Below are 19,545 nucleotides of genomic sequence, written 5' to 3' on the forward strand. Positions count from 1 at the left end.
CAGAGAATTGCTTAGTAAACTTAGCTGTAATGTTCCTCACTTTCTGCATTATCATGAGAAGTCTCTAGTGACTGATGCCTGAATATTTGTGACTTTGAAATCAAAGTGTGAGATAAGTGGGGAACCATGGTAGCCAGATGAAAAGGGAAATAAAGAGGACCAACATGGAGAAGAAAAGCTGAGCTCCCTGCAAGTGTTGAGGTACACTGGTTTGGAGAGCTGGTATTTTCTGTGATAAGCAGATAAGATACACAGAAAACTCCTTTTTAAAAAAGCCTTCCATGCAGGAAAAGAGGCCAATTCAGGGTCTTCAAGTGATTAGAAAAGTGGGCCAGAGAAACACAGCTGGGATAGGTTAATCTAAAGGGGAATACACACACACACACACACACACACACACACACACCAGCTTCCTTTTCCTGCCTGGTTGCAATATAAACTCACAGAAAAGATTGGGGTAGGGCAGAAAGAGAAAATTTAATACAGAAATTAATCAGACATTCCAAATGGATTTCGATTTCTCTCATAGTGAGAGAACCAATCTTATATAATGGAAATAATAATTAAACTTACGAAGGAGACAAAATTGAGGTGTTTGCTTTTTGTGCGCCTTGGAAGTTCATCTGATTTCCACTTTAATGTTGGTTAATTTTATGGTATTAATTTGAACAGTTAATTTATTATTTATATATTCATATATTTAAATATATAGCTAAGGACTTATAGTAAAATCAAAATATACAGTAATATTATTGGAATGAAAATCCAAAGATGTAAAAAAAGGAAGAGAGAGAGTAAAGTCTTTGCTACCTTACACAATAATTTAATAGGAAGTTTGACCCTGAGCTTCCTGGAAACCAGCACACAATGGGATACATTGGTTTACATAGTTGTCCTTAACAACAATTGCAAATCCAGTGTGAAAATAAGTGAAGACACCTTTTCTAAGGAAGTTACAGTTATTTTCTAAGAGAGAGCAAATTTACTTTGGTACTAAATTCTAAGGAGCGTGTGATGTGGGACTCCTATAGGACAGTGTACAACATGATAGTCAATTCATTAGTGACAGTTCCTCAGAAGGGCAACTGTGGTTAGAAACCTCTCCTTTGAGCTCTCTTTGAGCTATCTATCCTCTGTGAAAAGAATTCAGAAAATATGTGTTGCGTGTCATTAGTCACACTTTTCAGAATGGAAGTTTGTTTTTCAATGAGGGCAAATAATGGACTGAGAGTAAAGAGGCTGAGTCAGGGTCTAACAACTGGGGTCTGCCTGTCTCCCAGAACAGCTGTCCCTGGAGTTGCACTGGGATGAGAATGGGCTGAGTCAATAGCTACGAAACCTTTTTAAGCTATCAGTACAGAGAAAGGAAGAGATTCACGGATTCAGGACATAACAAGCTTATCTGGTGCAGCCAGTCTTTGTTAATGAAAGGAAACAATAGTAAAAATAATTCCTTTTCCCACCTGTGAGGGTGGGGGATACAGAAAAGTAGGATCTGATGCCATAGTCACCAGAGCTGCTGGAGGAGCAGACACCCATGGAAGGCTTACAGCACAGCATCCCCAGTGGGTGGTGGGGAACCACAGCCAAGGCGATGTGGTTCTGCTCTGTGACCAAGTAGGAAACTTTAAAGAACCCAGAAAATGCGAAAGGAAAGAGCTCACTGCTTTATTTATTTTCTATTTTCAAAAAAACATCTACACAATTACAAGACAGTCTGGTGATAATAATAATAACAGTAATAATAGTTGTTACTTGTCGAGTTCCTTCTGTATATTTTACGGTGTTAGAGTTCGCATTCAGCAGTTAACGATGGCCTCTGTAGATCACTTCTATTGCCAGACAGCTATGGCATTAAGAAAGCTATTGGAAAACCACACTAAGTACCCAGAGAAGCATGTAGGCCTTCCTCACTTAGAAAGTCACACCAGAAGACTACTTCTCAAGCCCCTTCCATGTATCAAGTCTTGGAAAACAGTGAATTTGAATAAAATGACCCCATCTGGACATCAAAGAGTTTTGCTATTTGAAATACAGAGATGTCAACAGATAAAACAAGGCAGTGAGAGGAGGCCAGTGGATTCCCTTTTGTCTGGTAATTAGAACCTTCTTTCTTTATACAGAATCTTGCTCTGGCAACACGCACAGCTAGGAAGAGGTGGACGGTAGCATTTCACAGCATGGTCTCCAGAGCCACCCACTGCTGCATGGCTCAAATTTTCACCTTCCCAACTGGGTGACAACCAACTTGTTCCTTGCTCATTTGCTCACTCATAAAATGGTTGTGATAAGGGTACTTTTGTCATAGGTTTGATAAACTTATATTATCACATGCCTAATATAGATAGTAATAGTTGCTCTCCAGAACTGTTAGCTTTTTTTTTCTTATACAGGAATATTGGCAACTTAATTATGGTTATTCTGGGTATGTTGTGTTACTATGCATGTCTCAGATGCCTATATAGTGGTATTGCTGGCCTTGCTCCAGACAAGGTAAAATTGCAAACACAATGTTTTGGGTCAAAGTCATCATTCATTCTTGCCAGATACTGTCCAAGGCACACTAGTGATAAAGCACTGGAGAACAGCTAGAGACCTCTGACTGCTTAATGTTCACATTCTGGTGAGGAGAGATTGAGGATAAACAAAGTTAGAACGTACATTTTACAATATGGTAGAAGGTGATAATTGTGTCAATAAAAAATAAAGTTTACTGGTATGGATAATGTTCTTGTGTAGACCTGAGTAACATGGCGACATCCAAACAAAATCTTTTCCTTTTTTCTTCAAATTTTGTGTTAAATATTTATTTATGTATTTGAAAGTCAGAGTTAGAGAAGACAGGGAGAGACAGAGAGAACTCTCATCCACTGGTTCACTCCCCAGATGGCTACAGCAGCCAGGGATGGGCCAGGCCAAAGCCAGGAGCTTCATCCGGGTCCCTACATGGGTGGCAGAGACCCACATATTTGAGTCACCTTCCGTTGCTCTTCCCAGGCCATTAACAGGGAGCTGGCTGGGAACTAGAACAGCCTGAACACTAACTGGTGCCCATGTGGGATGCCGGCATCACAGGCAATGGCTTTACCCACTAGGCCACAACCCTGGCCCCTGAACAAAATCATGAACAAGGGAAGGTGGTGAGGAAGTAGGCCATCAGTTACGTGGGGGTGGGGGAGGGGACGAGTCCCAAGCAGAGTGGCCGCTAGCATGAAAACCCTGAGGTGGGAGGATACCTGGCCGGGCAACAGGTCTAGGAATATCAAGAAGGCCATAGTGGCAGAGCTAAGTGGTGAAATGAGAAAGGGAGGAGAGGATGCCAAAGAAGGACAGGCCACGTGTTGTTCCTGGGCCACTGTATGCATGGTGCTTTTTGTTCTGAGGGAGTCGGGGACCACTTGCGCGACTTTAAGGAGAGAGTGAATGTGGACTGCCTTAAAGTTCAAAAAGGATCCCTCGGGTTGCTGTGTGGAAAATGTCTTGTGTGGCAGCACAAGTACCAACGGGACAAGGGTACTCAATCAGGTGCTGGGAGATGAGACTTGGGCAGTAACAACCATGGAGCTGGTAAGGCATTCAAGTCTGGATACGTTCTGTAAATGGCGCAAAAAGCATATCCTGATGGGTTGGATTTGAAATGTGAGCAAAATAGAAAGCTCAAGAATGACTCCAAGGATTTAGCCCTATAGGAGGAAGACTTCAGTTGGGATAGGGCAGTTGAAGGACAGAGGGAGTAATTTCAGTGTGGGAAATACTAAGTGTGAGAAGCCTGGGAGATAGTCAGGTGGGCAGCTGCTGGGAGCCTGGAGTTCAGGGGACAGGGCCAGGTCGGAGGTGGAATTTGGGAGTCAGAAACACATAGATGGTATTTAGTGCCATGAGACAGGATGAAGTCATCAAAGGAGGAAATGTAGCTTGAGACAAGTGGTCCAAACTTTAAACTCTGGGCACTCCCAGGCTCAGAGGCTGGGAGAAGAGAAGGAATTAGCAAAGGAGACAGAAATTGCAACCAGTGGGGTAAGAACACTGCCATGAAAATGTTGTATCTTGAAAGTCAAGCACAGTGACTCCGAGAGGAGAAACTAACCAGCTGCTAATCGCTGCTGACAGTTCAAGTAAAGATGAGGACTGAGAAGCAACCTTTCGGCTTCATCGTTAAATCTCAGCAAGAACGGTTCTAGGCATATTGTAGAAGTACACGCTTGAGTAGGGTAATTGGGAAGCGAGAACTTGGAGGCAGATTTTCTTAACTCTTTAAAGGTGTTTTGCTCTAGCTGAGCAGATAAAAGGGCAAATGGCTGGAGGAGGCAGTGGGAGGTTTTTTTTTTTTCTTTTTTTAAGACTGGGTACCTAACACGATTTTATGTTGATGGTGATGACCCAGTAAAAAAAGGGGAAAGTGATGATTGATCAGTGTGTGTTTCTGTGGGGACAAACATCTAGGACAGCAAGGAAAAAAGACAACATTAAACTCCAAGCATGCTGTGGGTGAGTCGGTTTGAGATTAAAAGTCACACTTTTACTTACTATAGGAAAAGTGTATTAAATAAGCTACAAAATGACTACTGAGTTCTAGTCACGGTGATGGGTACTTTTGATGCATCACCCGGAAGCCTGTCCACTGCCTCGCAGCATCAGTATCATTGCATAGATGAAGACAGTGTCTCTGGGAGCTGCTCGCAAGTTCAAGGGTTTGCCCTTGGTTGCGCTTTCTTGCTGCCGTGAGTTTCTCCAGGGCTGTCGTCCCTCATGTATGTAACCCTAAGGAGACGTCCAGAATTGAGCCAGGTTCACACCCCCGCGTGTGGTGGCCGGGGGCAGGAATTCAGGAATTGCACATCAACGCTATTGTCATTGGTCCCAACCATTCAGAAAAAAAAAAAAAAAAAGTTTTAACCCTCCTGAGTCCAGCCCTAAGCCGAAGTCGCACTCCAATGAGTTTGCAAAGCTGCTTTCCTGACGCGTCAGGTAAACCTGCCAGCGGGCGACCGGTCGGGTGGAGGTGTGGCCAGCTGGAGTTTCCCAGTGGAAACGGCGTTGTCGGCTAAGGAAATCAGCGCCGGAGGAGAGATACCCTCCCGCCCTTCTGCCAGCTCATTAAAAACAACAACAAAAGTCTTTCCTGCCTTGCTGTGAGTGCGGCTCAAGAGAAGCTGGTGCCCGGCGAGCGGGCGCTAAGGCCGGCTCCACCAGCAGCACCCGCCCGGGAGCGGCGCGGCTCGCCCCCTTCACGGCTCCCACTCCCTCGGTGCACGCCGCGCTGCTCACAGAGGGGCCGGGGCGCGCCAGGCGGAGCCGCGCGGAGCCCACCACCGCCGCCGCCCGGGGGAACCGCACGGCGTGGCGCGGCTCACCGAGCGCGCTTTCCAGCTCCGGCCGCAGACACCGGCGGCGCCGCAGCACCAGGTGAGGAGAGAGCGGCCGTCGGCCGGCAGCGGGGAGCCGCGCGACTACAGCGCGCCAAGGCGGATCCCCGGGGGGCGCGGCCTCCCCCCGCCGCCGAGTTGGTCGCCGCCGGCTGTGCAGGCGAAGAGTTGGGGGCGGAGAGGAGGCAGTGGCGGCGCAGGCCGAGGAGGGGCGCGCTGACCGCGCAGCGCCAGTCCCGGGTGGCCGCTAGGCGCACGGCCGCGGCTGGAGCTGCGGCGGGGAGGGGGCCGGGGCCCGGGCCGGAGGGAGGGAGCGAAGGGTGGGCGGGGGCGAGGGCCAGGCCGGAGGGCGGCGGGGCCGGCGGAGAGCGATCGCCCGGAGGGAAGATGAGACGGTGAGTGGGTGAGTGGGCGCCGGGGCGCAGACTCCCCTTTCTTCTCTTGCAGGCTGCAGGGACAAAAGCCGGGACTGGGGTCGGCGGATCCTGGGCTGCGCAGCTTCGGGGGGCCGTGAACTCCACTGTGCATTACCCTGGGGTGCTGGGTGGACCCTTAGTTGAGGGGATACTGGGAAGGGGGGAGATGCTTTCCGGAGTGCGTGTAGGGAACAGGCAGGATTTGGGGGGACCAGGAGCAACTTTTGCCGACATCTCTGGAATGCGCCTGGAGAGAGGGATCGGACCCTGCGGGCTAGATCCTCAGGAAAAAGAGAAGTTCAGTTGCTGGAAGGCGTGGGGCGCGGGACCTGGGAAGACCCCCGGCCCCCAGATTGCTGGCTAGCAGCGCTTCGAGTTTCATTTCGTCTTCGAAGGAGGAGGCTCGCCGGTGTGAGCCTCCGATTCTGACTCGATCTGAAGTCCCCTGAAAGTTTTTGGCGTGGCCGTCCGCGCACCCCGAGAGATAGCGGCTGGGAGCAGCGGCGAGGGCTGGGACCGGCGTTGCAGCGTCCCGCGCGCAGAGCAGCGAGAGAGAGAGAGAGAGAGAGAGTCGGACGTTTAGTAACTTAGCACTCACAGTCATCACTTATTAAAGCCTGAGGACCCGGCTGACTCCCGCCACCGCCAGGAAATTAAAAGGCTGACAGGCTGTCCCTCCCAGGGTTGGGGTTTCCTGTTTGAAAGAGCTTTGGAAGTGGAACCTGCCTCCAGCGGCGCCTCCTTTACCTTTCTTATGTAAAAGAGGGAGCGCCGCCCGCCGCCTTCTCCTGGGGCTGGAAATCCTCGTTGCTGGCCCTGCCCACTTGCCTAGACAGAAGTGCTGCTCCGGCTGCTCCGGAGTGGTCCTCGGAGCTCTGGGGCGCAGGGCCAGCCGCTGGGAGAGGCGTGCGAACGTGGAGTCCTTTGGAGAGAAAACCTTTGTCAGCCCCCTTTCCCTTGGTTCTGTGAATGTGTAAATCACAGATGGAGAAGGTCAAGCTTCGGACGTGTGACTTTTCGGCTTTCTGGCGTTTGAGACACATCTCTGGGGGTTCTAACTTCTGAGTTCAGCTGCGAGAAGTCGACGGGGGGGGGTGGGGTGGGGTGGGGTGTCACAGTTTTGCAGGGTTAAACTTTTGCCCTGTGGGACACTTGAATTCTTGGTTCCTGGTAGGGTAGCAACAGAGTAGTCGGATTTGGGATAAATAAACCTTTAGGGTTGCCCACTATTTTAACAGGCTGGCTATATCACTCATGCCATGGCCCTCGATTGTGTAAATATTTGTTTGAATAAGGAGCTAGGGTCTTTGAAAAGTAACAGTTGTGTCTATTAAATGGTTCCCCTTTCACATTCTCGATGCAGTTATTTTAAAGGGGGTTTTCCCCTTATACACTTAATGTGGAAATTTAAACATCATATGTACTTAAGAAACTGGAAAGTCTCCCAAACGTTTCTAACAGGCGGTTCCTTTAATAGCAGGAGGGCGCTGAGGCTTTGCCCTTAGCTGACTAGAAGAGCTCTCACCTCCTGGGACCCAGAGGTTTGCGAATCCCAGCCTCTCTCACAAATGGAAAAATGAAATGTTTGGTTAAGGGTAGTCATCATTTCAGTCAATTCGCAGGCTGCAATCTGTTTCCAACAGCTGGCAGTGCAGCTCCTTGGGGGCTGGGACCCTCTGCAGGGGGTGTCTCCTGGATCCCTGTTTGAAGTGGGGGAGGGAAAGAGACTTGGGAAATTGGGCTCTTAGTTGCTGATTTCTCTCTTTAGGAACCTCCCACCACCAGAACCAGAATGCTTTAGCAATAGCAGCCTTTCCAGACATTTTTAACAGATTTTTTTTTTTTTTTTTTTTTGTAAGGAAGAGGGAAGGAGAAACCAAAGTGATTAAACCAACCTTTAGCTTTTGCTGTTTTCTTCAAAGCCCTACTTTGAGGTCTTTATTACCAGGGTTGGTTCTGGAGTGCACGCAGGAAGACAGAATTACTTTTAAATACTTTGAAAGAGTATTTGAGGTTTTGGTTAGGTTAGAGTAGTCGAGGTTAGGAAATGCTAATTTTTAACCCTTAGCAGGGAGGCAGTGCTATGGATGACTTGCACATTTTCCAGGTGTGATGCCTACCTGTACTTGGTCAGTCTGTGTGTACTTAATTGGTAAATGTGTAAAAGTCTCCTTTTGAAACAAAAAAGCTTAAAAGTGATAATGATTTATCTAAAGACCCTACTAATATGGGGTACTTTAAAAAGTTCATGAAAAAAATGGAATTAAAAGGTAAGTTTACTTTGGTGCAAAAAAGTTAAATCCATGCATAATTTCCCACAATACATGTTTTCCATGAATGTTTTGAAGACCTCTGGTATGTATGGATTTCAATTTTTTTTAGTGCCAAAACTAAGCTTATTTTAAAATTCCATGTCAAGAAACTTGTTGACGTTCCATTAAGCGTAAAGCAATAGTTTTCAGTGAGGAGGGGATCTTATCCTACAGGGGATGTTGACAATGCATTTTTGATTGTCTCAACTGGGAACAACAGAAGCTATTGGTTTGCTGTGGGTAGAGCCTTGGATGTTCTTCAATAGTATACAATGCACAGGACACACAGACAAAAGTCATCCAACCCCACACCCAGCATTTGAGTATTACCTCAAAGGCTTATGTTAACAAGATTAGGGGTCTTAATCTAATTAGATCCTGCAAGAAACTTGTTTAAGACAAAGAGACCAGGTCATAGAAGCCTTTTTTCTGCTTAAGATTCCTTTGCCCTTGACAAGAAGAGTCTTAATATGCCCAGAGGCGAAGGAGCTTGTTGTGTGGGTTGAAGATGGAATTGCATTTCAGTGTTAGACCACAAGGGCTGCAGTGATCAAACCTTTCCTTTTTCATATGTAAAAACTGAGATGCCCAGGGATTAATAACTTATAGGGTCTCAAGTGACTAAGTCTATCTAAGTGTATCCATGCTTAGAGAATTAAAAATTGATATGCGGGCAAATGGGAATTTTAAAAATGCACATAAAACCACTAGATCTGCTTCATCATGAGAGCTTAGAAGCACTGGTCACTGTGAGGAGGGCTGGAGCAGGGTTGGTGTTAGCCATGGTGACTGTGGAGCATATGTCTGGGAGAGTCAGACCCACGAACGGGGTGATCCCATCGTGTGACAATAACACGCCCCTTCTGAGGCCTGCAGCATCCTTTCCATGGCAGAGTAGGCAGCAGATGGCTGCACAGGCGTAGCAGATGCCGCCTTTGAATCCAGGTACGAAACAGAAGCTTTGAGCTCTTGCTGGCCTTTCCCTGCCTTATGAGTTAAGCGTAGAGTACATGCATGAACAGGCTTATCTTGGAGGGATGGAAAGACCCCTCAGTGTGGAGGGATACAAGACAGCTGTCCTACAGGAGGTGAGCCTGTGTTGGGGCAATTGTGGGGGAAAGTCACAAGCAGATGAGTGGGTCTCGAAGAGAGAAGAAATCTGAAGATAATTCAAGCTGGCCTATGATTTGGGCAGGTAGAACAAAATAATTTGGGGGATAAAAGGAGCTTTAACTATCTTATCTGTGTCTTTTGCCTTGAATCCACTCACATACCTAGATAATGGCAGAACCTGCAAACCAAATCCCCTAACTCATGGTCCATTGCAGTTCTCTTACAACCCACACCTCCCCCATTCTGTTTACCTAATCAGGAAGAAAATGATAGTAACTTAAAATTATTGTTAATGCTCTGAGTGAGTTTAAAATGCATGGTAATTGTGAGGGGCTCTGTTTATAGAAAAGGAGTTTTTGATTACTAGAAAAGTTGTGCACATATGGCCTGATCAATTACAAACATGTGTATCCTCACATTTGCATTACCCTGGTTAGCCATGAGGTTCATGATTATGGATTCTAGTTCTGTGTGCCAAGTGGGCCTGCCATGGGAGTTATATTCTCTAAGCCTCAAATCCAGGAGGTTCTGTTGATACAAGAGAGTTTTTTGTATGCCCTTCCTGGAAGAGATAAACACACTGAATAATGCTAAAGTTGTTTCTTATCATTTTGAAACTAGCCAGTGCATGCACTTCAAAGCCAAGTACCTAGCAAGTACCTAGCGGTACATTTAGAAATGACTCAAAATTGTTGACACTTGTAAGGGTGTGCCCCCTGCAGGTGCTATGTTAAAGGGATATAGTAATATTTTCATGGTCATGTTTTGTCTGTCCATTCAATTACTGTTTGCTTCCAAATGATAAGAGAGGAGGCTGAATTAAGTTTTAAAGTAATCATTAGCTGCCAGGATTTATTGGAAATTGATTAGTGTGATGCTTGTTATTTGAAAGGAAATAAGGGCAAAAGCGTAGCTCACATTTTCAACTCCCTTTAAAATAAACATTTAGTCAAGTGGAACAACCACTGTCACCCAGACATTTGAGCTTTCAGAATTTAATTTGTACACAGTTGTTTTCTGGATAGTTAGGTATATTTCTAAGCATAGTTGGAAAGAGTCTTTGTATTGTACTTACTTTAAAGGCAAGATTGTTTTTTCTTTAGCAACTAATGTCCAATTAGAGAAACCAAAGTGTAAAAATCATTCTACTGAGGAATGGGAAAGGTAGTGGTTGCAGAAGTTTGCTATTCAGAGAAACAGATAAGTGAGATATAGGGTAACAGCTAAGTTGTAGGGAGAAGTTTTAGGGAAGCTTTTACAAGAGCTATTTGTTTAGGGTGGGTAGGCTGATTTCTGATCAACTGCTTTTCCTTCCCTTACTAACTAAGAGGAAGAAAACGTTTGTGTCTGCCAATATTTAATATTGTCACCTTGTGCCAGGTCAGCCTTTTCTAAGACCAGCTACTAAATCTAGAGGTCAGTGGAAATGGGTGTTGATCCTCTGAAAATGTTTTGTTTGCACGTAGCATGTGACTTCTCCAGATTGCTATATGCCTGTGGAATTAGTCCATGAAATAGCAAAACAAAAAGCTAAAGATTACTAGAGTTTCCCAAGATTTATTTCTTGATCGCTGAGCTGCTAAAACAAGGGCAAATAAAACACAGGGAAGCTGGTGACTGCATTCTTTGGACCAGTTCAGACCCAGTCTGAAGAGTGCTTCATATTCAAGAGATAGATATTCAGAGGCACTGACTGGAAAGTAGTGTCTGGCTGCCATACTGCTTATGTCATTGCAGAAGTAGGTTTTCAAGCACAGATTAAGAGTTATTGAGGAAACTGCAAGCCATGGGAATGCAGGCAAAATATTTCTTATACATCATACCGAATTCCCATGTTATATTGCATTAACATAACTTGCAACAGGCTTTTTCCCACTATGTTATGCTGAAACAATTTACCATGCCCTTGGAATGTCATGGCCAACAGTACCCGTGAAGTCTTTTCCCAATTAGGTAGCTGCCACCTTATCACTAAAACATACTTCTGTTCTGTGGTCATTTCCATTTCCTGCATTATGTAACAGGCACTCCTGTGTTATTTAAACAGTGTCTGTGGGAATCAAGAAAGTTGATGCAGAAAGAATATCTAGTTCACCTTCACCATTTGACATAGGAGAAAACCTCTGCTAACACAGTGAAGACAGGCGAAGTCACTTGCTCCAGATCTTACTTCTGTTAGTTATCTGGCAAAACCAGATCTCCTGACTCATGTTCCTGGCGGTCTTTTCTGTGTACTACGGAATTGGCCAGTACAATAAAAATAACATCTAATGTAACCATTTCCTCTACTAGGTCTTTTGACCAAATACTTTTTTAAAAAAAAATTGATTGAAATTACATTCAACTTATTCACTTGTTTATTGGTTCCTAATGGCTCAAGTTATTCTCCTTCTTGCAAGCGGTAAGTGGCTGGAAGGTTGGCAGCAAGAAAGGGAAAATGAAGAGTTTTATAACCCCCACTCTGCATAATCCACAGTTGGATAATGAAGCAATGGCATCCTCATCATTCTTATTATTTGCCTTATAGTGTTTTTAAGACCCATCCACTCAAGGTTTTAGTTAAGGGGAAGAACATTATGACTATGGGAGACATGGTCAACCTGAGTTTCTTGCATCTCTCCTGCAGACTCTTCTTGGTTGGTAAATACTGTAAGGGAAAGGGGATTGTAGCATTTATTTGACTCTAGGGAGTATTACTTTGGGAAAATAAAATCTTACTCTAAGGAAGCCTCTGGTGGAATGGGGACAGAGTGGTGGAAAGATCACAGGTTTGGTCTGATGGGCTCTGCTTCCAATTCAAGCGCATGGTGGTGTCAGGGTCAAGGGAGATCATCTTTATGCTCCTGTGGTCCTGGGGCTGATAATCTCCTTGCTTGAAATTAATTTTGAATTCAAAGAATAGGAGGGTGCATTTTCCTGGAGAGTCGCTCTTGTTCAAGAAGGGTATCTGGGGGTGGGTATTTGGCACAGTGGCTAAGATGCTGCTTGTGCCTCCCGCGTCCCATAGCAGAGTAACTGGGTTCATGTCCTGGTTCCACTCATGTTTCTGGCTTCCTGCTAATGTGCACCCTGGGTAGCAGCAGGTGATCACTCAAGTACTTGTGTCTCTGCTACCCATGTGGGAGTCTGTTTTCAGTTCTCAGCTCCTAGCTTCAACCTATCCCAGCCCTAGCTGTTGCAGAAATTTGCAGAGTGAACCAGCACTGAGATACTCGCGGTAGTTATGCCATGACTCTCAACTTCTCTGGCGTTTTCACTGGGAATATCACATGATAAGAGAACACTTCTGGGTTTTCAAGGGACTTGGTTGGAATCCCCTAAACCTGGGGAAGGATTGTTCCAATGGGCAGGAATAAGAAACATTTGGAAATACTTGACTTATGTGGGAAAATTTTAGAAATCCTTATAATGAACTAAAAATGCTTTAGGAGTTTATGGAGAACCTTGAAAATATGGGTCTGTAGCTTGCAGCCTAAAGAGTTTCTCTACTTTCAGAGAAGCAGTAACAGATTTTTTTTTTTTAAAGGATATCAGTCTCTTCCTTAGCATAAATATGTACAGGAGCGGTGTGTGTGTATGTCTATGTGCATGTATATGTGTGTCTAATGAAACATTTTGGGAGCCAAAATTCTTCAGGATATGGAAAGTTTTGGCAATTTTTTAAACACTGTACTTTTACATGTTATCTTTTTGAAGAAGTGGTTTAATTTGAGCACACTTAATGGTGAAATTTTGGACTCCCATGTAGCATTATCTTGTCAGTGTCCTATATCCTTACTTGTAACCTTCACAATGCATTTGCTTTCAAATTCCTCCTAGGAAGGAAGGAAGATAAAGAAAAGAGGGGAGAGGGAGGGAGGGAAGAAGGAAGGAAGGAAATTAATCAGCATTTAAGAACTTAATTCAGTATGATACAGGATTAGTATTTCATACTTTAAAAATCATCTAGGAGACACTAATAAGAGCCTGCCCATCTTTGTAAAGTGGCCAGTACAATTTTTAAGTCAGTATATAGATTTTATTTTTATACATTTTGACCTGCAGAATGCATATGTCTTTTTGTTTGTTTGTTTGTTTTAATTTATTATTAGGAAGAGAGACAGAGACAGAGCTACCACTTGCTGGTTCGTTCCCCAAATGCATGCAACCAGTGAAAATAGGTGCTGGGAATGCAAGCCAGTTCTCCTGTGTGGATGGCAGGAACCCAATTACTTGACCCATCACCTCTGCCTCTCAGGATCTGCGTTGGTGGGAAGTTGGAGTCAAGAACTGGAGCCCGAGATCAAACCTAGACAATGTGGGATGCAAATGTCTTAACTGCTAGGTTAAAGTCCCACTCTCTGCAATATCTTTTTAAAAAATGTTTTACTATGAAAAATTTAAAACACACAAAAAATGTGAGACATAAAAGTAAGACAGTGAAAGTCCATGGACCAGAACCCAGCTTCAACAAGTACTTACATATGCTGATCTTGTTCTATCTGTAGACCTCACTTTCCCTAAAACACAGATTCCTGTAGAGCAAATTCCAAATGCCTTGATATCTCATCCAAAAATAATTTACAGTGTGACTCTAAGGAATTAGGATTAAAAAGGAAATATATTGGAATCCCCTGGCACATTTCTAACTCCACCATTTGGGGCAAGTCCGATTGAGCATGTTCCAAATTGTACATCTCCTCCCTCTCTTATTCCCACTCTTATATTTAACAGGGATCACTTTTCTGTTAAATTTAAACACCTAAGAATAACTGTGTGTTAATTACAGAGTTCAACCAATAGTACTAGAACAAAAAAAAATACTAAAAGGGATAAAGTATTAAATTGTACATCAACAGTCAGGACAAACAATCCCATCAAGGTTGCATGTACCAATGCCATCTCACTAGTCCAAGTGATCAATTTCAGTTCACAATTGATCACACTGATAGGTCTAAGAATCAAAGGGATCACATGAACAAGACTAGTGTCTGCTAATACTAACTGATAGAATAAAAAAGGGAGAGAACGATCCAACATGGGAAGTGGGATACACAGCAGACTCATAGAATGACAGATGTCCTAAACAGCACTCTGGCCTCAGAATCAGCCCTTAAGGCATTCAGATCTGGCTGAAGAGCCCATGAGAGTATTTTAGGCATGGAAAGCCAAGACACTCTGGCAAAAGAAAAAAAAAAAACTTAATGAAAGATCTCCACAAGTGAGATCCCAGTGGAAAGAATGGGGCCATCAAAGAAGGAGGTACCTTTCTCTGAAGGGAAGAGAGAACTTCCACTTTGACTATGACCCTGTCGGAGTAAGATCGAAGTCAGCGAACTCAAAAGGCTTCCACAGCCTTGGCAACTCAGAACTAGAGCCTAGGGAGATTTCTAACGCCATAAACAAGAGTGTCAATTGTTAAGTCAACCACAGGAGTCACTGTGTACTTACTCCTCATGTGGGATCTGTCCTTAACGTGTTGTCCAATGTGAAGTAATGCTATAACTAGTACTGAAACAGTACTTTACACTTTATGTTCTGTGTGGGTGCAAACTGATGAAATCTTTACTTAATATATACTAAATCGATCTTCTGTATATAAAGATAATTGAAAATGAATCTTGATGTGAATGGAATGGGAGAGGGAGTGGGAGAGGGGAGTGTTGTGGGTGGGAGGGAAGTTATGGGGGGGGAAGCCATTGTAATCCATAAATTGTACTTTGGAAATTTATATTTACTAAATAAAAGTTAAAAAAAAAGGAAATATAACTGTATCATTGTCACATCTTGTATAAAAGAAGCAGCAGCAGTTACAATATCATCTATTTTCCAGTGTTCAAATTCTGATTATCTCTTACAATTTTTTGATAGATGGACTGTTCAAAACGGCACTGAAATGCATGTCCACACACATTGTGTATAATTGACAAGTCTCCTGAGTCTCTTAAATCTAGAATAGGTTCCTCTGTCTCTTGGGTTTATTTATTTTTATTTAATTTTTTTGTACACTTCCCCCATTCTAGAATTAGGTGATTGAATCTCCATGGTGTTTTGCTTTTTAAACACACCTTCTGTCTTGTATCTCCTGTAATCTAAGACAGCATACTTTTAATTTGAATGTTGAATGTAATATCTTATATATAAATACTTCTTGAATTGAGCTTGTTTCTTCAGTCTACTTTCTAAAGCTGCTTTAATACTGGTACAAATATAAATGTGCATCTAACTGATAAAAGTCACATCTTGACTATTTAGGTAAAAGTGAGAAACATTGCAAGTTTTCTGAAGTTGCTTCGGCTCTCTGTCTTCCCTCTGGTGCCTTCCTCACTGGCTGGAAGAGTTCTCACAGGAAGCTTGCAGCCAGGTGCCTTGGATAACCTGAAGAACATCTGAAGGTTCCCACCGACAAGTCTTATTCAAGGGACTACAGAAAAAAAAAAAAAAAAAACTTGAAAAAATATCCTTGCAATTGATGTTTTACCCTCTTGGCTAAGAGTCCTCTACAGTTCTTGAGAGTTTCTAATGAAGCAATCTAGACTTACTTAAAGTAGCCTCTGATCACAAGAGATGAAGATCCCTGGTTGAATGATGGTGACCGCTAGTGGTTGTGGTTACCTGTAGGAACCATTGCATCTGGAGTTGTTTCTTTACAGACTCTAAACTGTAATACAGCTTAGGTAACAGAAGGCAGTGGTAGGCTGGAGTGAGACTCCACTGTGATGGAAGGAGCTGGATTTCTTTATATTTTCTGTGGTCACTTCCATCTGCATTCAGTGTGCTTACTATCCGCCAGAAGGCCTCCTTCTTCCTCCCTATAACATCATCAGAATCTCTTATTCTTTCCCGAATGGTCTTCCTTGCTTTTTCTTTGAGCTATCTTGAGAATGCAATAAAATAAATCTTCAAAAGAGGAAACAAAGAAAACCAGGCAAGAATCTGTGTAGGCAGTGTCAGAAAACATCACATCAGCCTTCTGGTCCCAGTGGCTCTCTCCCCTCTCCCTCCCCTCTCTCCCCAACCCTGCCGTGTGTCACTCTTAGCACTACTTAAATTCTGAGACTCCTTCTTGGGGTCTGGGTTCTGAAGAACTACCTCCAGCAATCACAAAAAAACCTTTGTGCATTTATGCTGCCGTGGGCATATGGACAGCATGTGTCCATCTCTGTCTGTGAGTATTTGTCTATATACACAAAGATTTATAGCTGGCTGTTTTATGGGCTCAATAATAAAACCAGCCTCCTTATTCGACCATTAAAACAGATTTGTTTGCGTAGGATTGCTTTTGGGTCTTTTTGAGAGATGACAACATCCTCAGAGACTGTCAACCTACCTACATGTAGTGGAGCATATTTTGTTCCAACAGACATCTCTGAATGACAAAGAACGTGGTGCAGAAGAAGAGGAGTTGGAATCCTTGTGCTGCTGTATTTATTTGCAGAAAGAACAATCAGGGTGCTATGTGTGTAAACAATCAAGGTTTTCTTTCCTAGGCTGTAAAAGTCTCAAGTGTGGAGGAAGAGTTTAAAGGAACAGAAGTTAGCAAGCCAAGGTTGAGTGAGTGGGAGAAGAGGAAGTTCTACAGAGGTGGAAAGGCCCAGGACTAGGGCTGTTTGCAGAAAGTGTGCGTGGGAGTTGGTGTTGGAAGGAGATGGATGGGGACTGTTTGCTGGGAGGAAGGTGTTTGCAGTCCTTGTGGGGGTGTGTGGAGTGGAGAGACTTGTTTGAAGAGATGGAAGAGGCTGAAGAAGATTCAGAGATGAAAGGACATTGTGGGGAAGGAGGAGGGTATGTTTGCAGAAAGGTTGTTGAGGGCATTAACTTGGGTTTCACTAACAGTGCAGTTTGGAAAAAGAGGTGGGGGAAACAAGGCCGTTTCTGAACTTCTGAAATGAGAATATTGCTAGAGAAGGAAGTGTTGTTCTTGAAGCTTCTAATTAGCACCCTCTTCCACATGTTTTGACATTGGGATTAGTGGAAAAAGAGGGAGGTGTTTGTGCCCATTGTTTTCCATTGTAAGGCTTGGAGTATGGGGTTGCCATGGATTTCTCAGATTTTCCCTTTCCGTGCTCTCGCAGCTTCCCTGCGGGCCCCATCTGCTGCCGTCGGTGGCCACAGACGCACCCCACAGAAGTCACGTAGAGAACGGCACTGCTTCTGAGCGCCTGCTCTCAGCTGGGTCTGAATTCAATTACAGTTCATCAGTACATACTTTGTTTATAACAGTGCCGTATTGTAAGCATCAGAGCCTAAAGAGACCAGCCTGTGGACCACCAGTGTGCTGTGAGGGCTTTGATCACCAGGCATCCACCACTGTCTACCACAGAATGTGCACCCAGAGTCAGCCGCTCCACTCTGCAGGTCCCTGCAGGACACGGTAGTCCTAAGGCTTTATTGTAAATAGATACTTTGACCTGTACCTTCCAGATTGATTCTCCTACATTGGCTTCTGTAATCTAGATTCTTCCCCTGCCTGTCCCCTGCTCCCAACAATATGGAATGGTTTCCTCTTTCCTAGCACAACAAACACTTAGGTTTAATTTATTTTTAAATTTTACTTATACATTTTTATTTATTTGAAAATATAGGAACCAAGAGAGAGAAACAGAAAGAAATCCTCCATGCATTGGCTCGCTCATCAAGTGCTCACAATAGTCGGGGCTTGGACAGACTAAAGCCAGGAACCAGGAACTCCAACCAGGTCTCCCATATGGCTGGCAGAAACCTAGTACTTGAGTGATCACTTGGTGCCTCCCAGAGTTTGTGCATTAGCAAGGAGCTGCATTGGAAGTAGAGGCTGGACTTGATCCTGTGCACTCTGGTGTAGGATGCTAGCATCCCAAGCAATGGCTTAAACTGCTTGTGCCATAATGCTGCCTGTTTATTCTTTTCTGGTCCCTGCCTGTGTAATTCTTTAAAAAGTTGCTTCTTGGGTGTGCTTTCATTACCATGACACCAAGATCCCTGCAGCTCTGGCAATTGCAGTGTTGTAAATTCCCTGCTGGTGATTTAGTTTGAATGAATGATATTTTAAAACAAATGCCAAGAAAGAATCTCTATAAAAAACTTTAAAAAATGATACCCAGGATTGGTTTTTCAAGTAATTTTCTTCTCCACAAGTGTTTTCTTTTTTTTTTTTTTTTGGTACCATTTATAGATCTCTTCTTGACTTCTGATGTTTCCCAATTGACAATGAGGTGATGCATGTGTCAGGTGAAAAAAATAACAAGAGCACTGGAGGGCTTAACTTTATGATTTGGAAAGTAAACGCAAATGTCTCAACACACATGAACTTCTTTCCTGTTTAGACTTCCCAGTGCTGTCTCTCCTCTCAGATGGGCACCAGATGCATTCTTCCCTTCTCTCAATCCATCCCTTGGCTGTGTGTGTCATAATGCATGTAGCCATTATGGCCCTTGGGACAGTTTTGCTCCCATAATAACATACTGCATGGATCTTATAGATTCACTTTTTGTTTACATAAAAGGTACCGGGAAGCCAAAATAAACACATCAGGGTAATCAAGAAGACAGGCTGTAAACCTTGGAGGCTGTACCTCTGCTTGTATGACAAAGGCCTCTCTCTTCCACCTCCCTCCTTCCTGTTCACTGCCTCTTGGTAACCTCACTTCCCACCACCCTAACTCTGCCTCTTCTTTCTTCTTCCAAACTCACCTGCAATCTGATGCATTCTGCATGCGGTCATGTCCTCCCCTCGGAATTAACCTCAAACTTTCCCATAATGTTCCCTACTCTGCTGCCTACCTTTACTCTGCTTTGCCACACCCTAAACCTCATTTACCTACCCATTGCTTCTTTGCATTACTGGTGTCTTCTCCACATCTAAGCTGCTCCATTCTTGTGAACACAACTGAAATTGAGAGAGCACTGAGGAGGTGGGGAAGGAGAAAGGTACCAACAGCTGTGGCTCATGGGGTTAGCAAGGTCACCTATCCTGATGATTTTCTACCTTTTGAAAGGGATACTTCTAAACATTTTTTATTTGGAAGAGAAATGGACACAGAGGGTGAGAGAGATTGTCCCTCTGATGTTCACTCCCCTAAATTCCTGTAATAGCTAAGGTTGGGCCACGTCAGAGCCAGGAGCTGAGAACCCAGAACCCCATCCTGGTCTCTCATGTGGATGGCAGGCACCCATGTACTTGAGCCATCACCTGACCTGAGTGAGATACACAGGAAACTGGAATAGGCCCAGATACAGGATACAGATGTCTTAAATGGTCTCGAATGCCTGAGCTTGGTTTTCTACCGGTTGAGTTGAATTGATTTGTGAGATTAAGAGAGAAACTGAAACAGATACACAAATGCATTCAGCTATGGCAAGCAAATTGAGCTTAGAAAGT

General features: G+C 44.1%; 1 protein-coding gene across 48 annotated transcripts in view; it reads left to right on the top strand.

The window, feature by feature from the left end:
• PHLDB2 (pleckstrin homology like domain family B member 2) overlaps positions 1-19,545 on the top strand; it is a 237,411-nt gene that overhangs the window by 125,338 nt on the left and 92,528 nt on the right. For 13 of the 48 annotated variants that reach the window (XM_089330760.1, XM_070072088.2, XM_070072089.2 and 10 more), the window contains exon 1: positions 5,659-5,761. The exons of 29 other annotated variants lie outside the window; for them this stretch is intronic. Coding sequence is in view for 1 of the 19 variants with exons in the window: in XM_089330759.1 (XP_089186885.1) it covers positions 9,021-9,039 (19 nt within the window). In the remaining 18 variants the exon portion in view is untranslated. Of the gene's footprint in view, positions 1-4,932; positions 5,407-5,658; positions 5,770-7,452; positions 9,040-19,545 lie in introns of those variants that run through there. 6 more of the 48 variants (XM_089330761.1, XM_089330771.1, XM_089330790.1 and 3 more) reach the window with 3 other exon arrangements.

This window comes from Oryctolagus cuniculus, chromosome 4 (genome assembly GCF_051225735.1).
Source record: "Oryctolagus cuniculus isolate XC-2025 breed Fujian yellow rabbit chromosome 4, ASM5122573v1, whole genome shotgun sequence".
Taxonomy (NCBI): Eukaryota; Metazoa; Chordata; class Mammalia; order Lagomorpha; family Leporidae; genus Oryctolagus; species Oryctolagus cuniculus.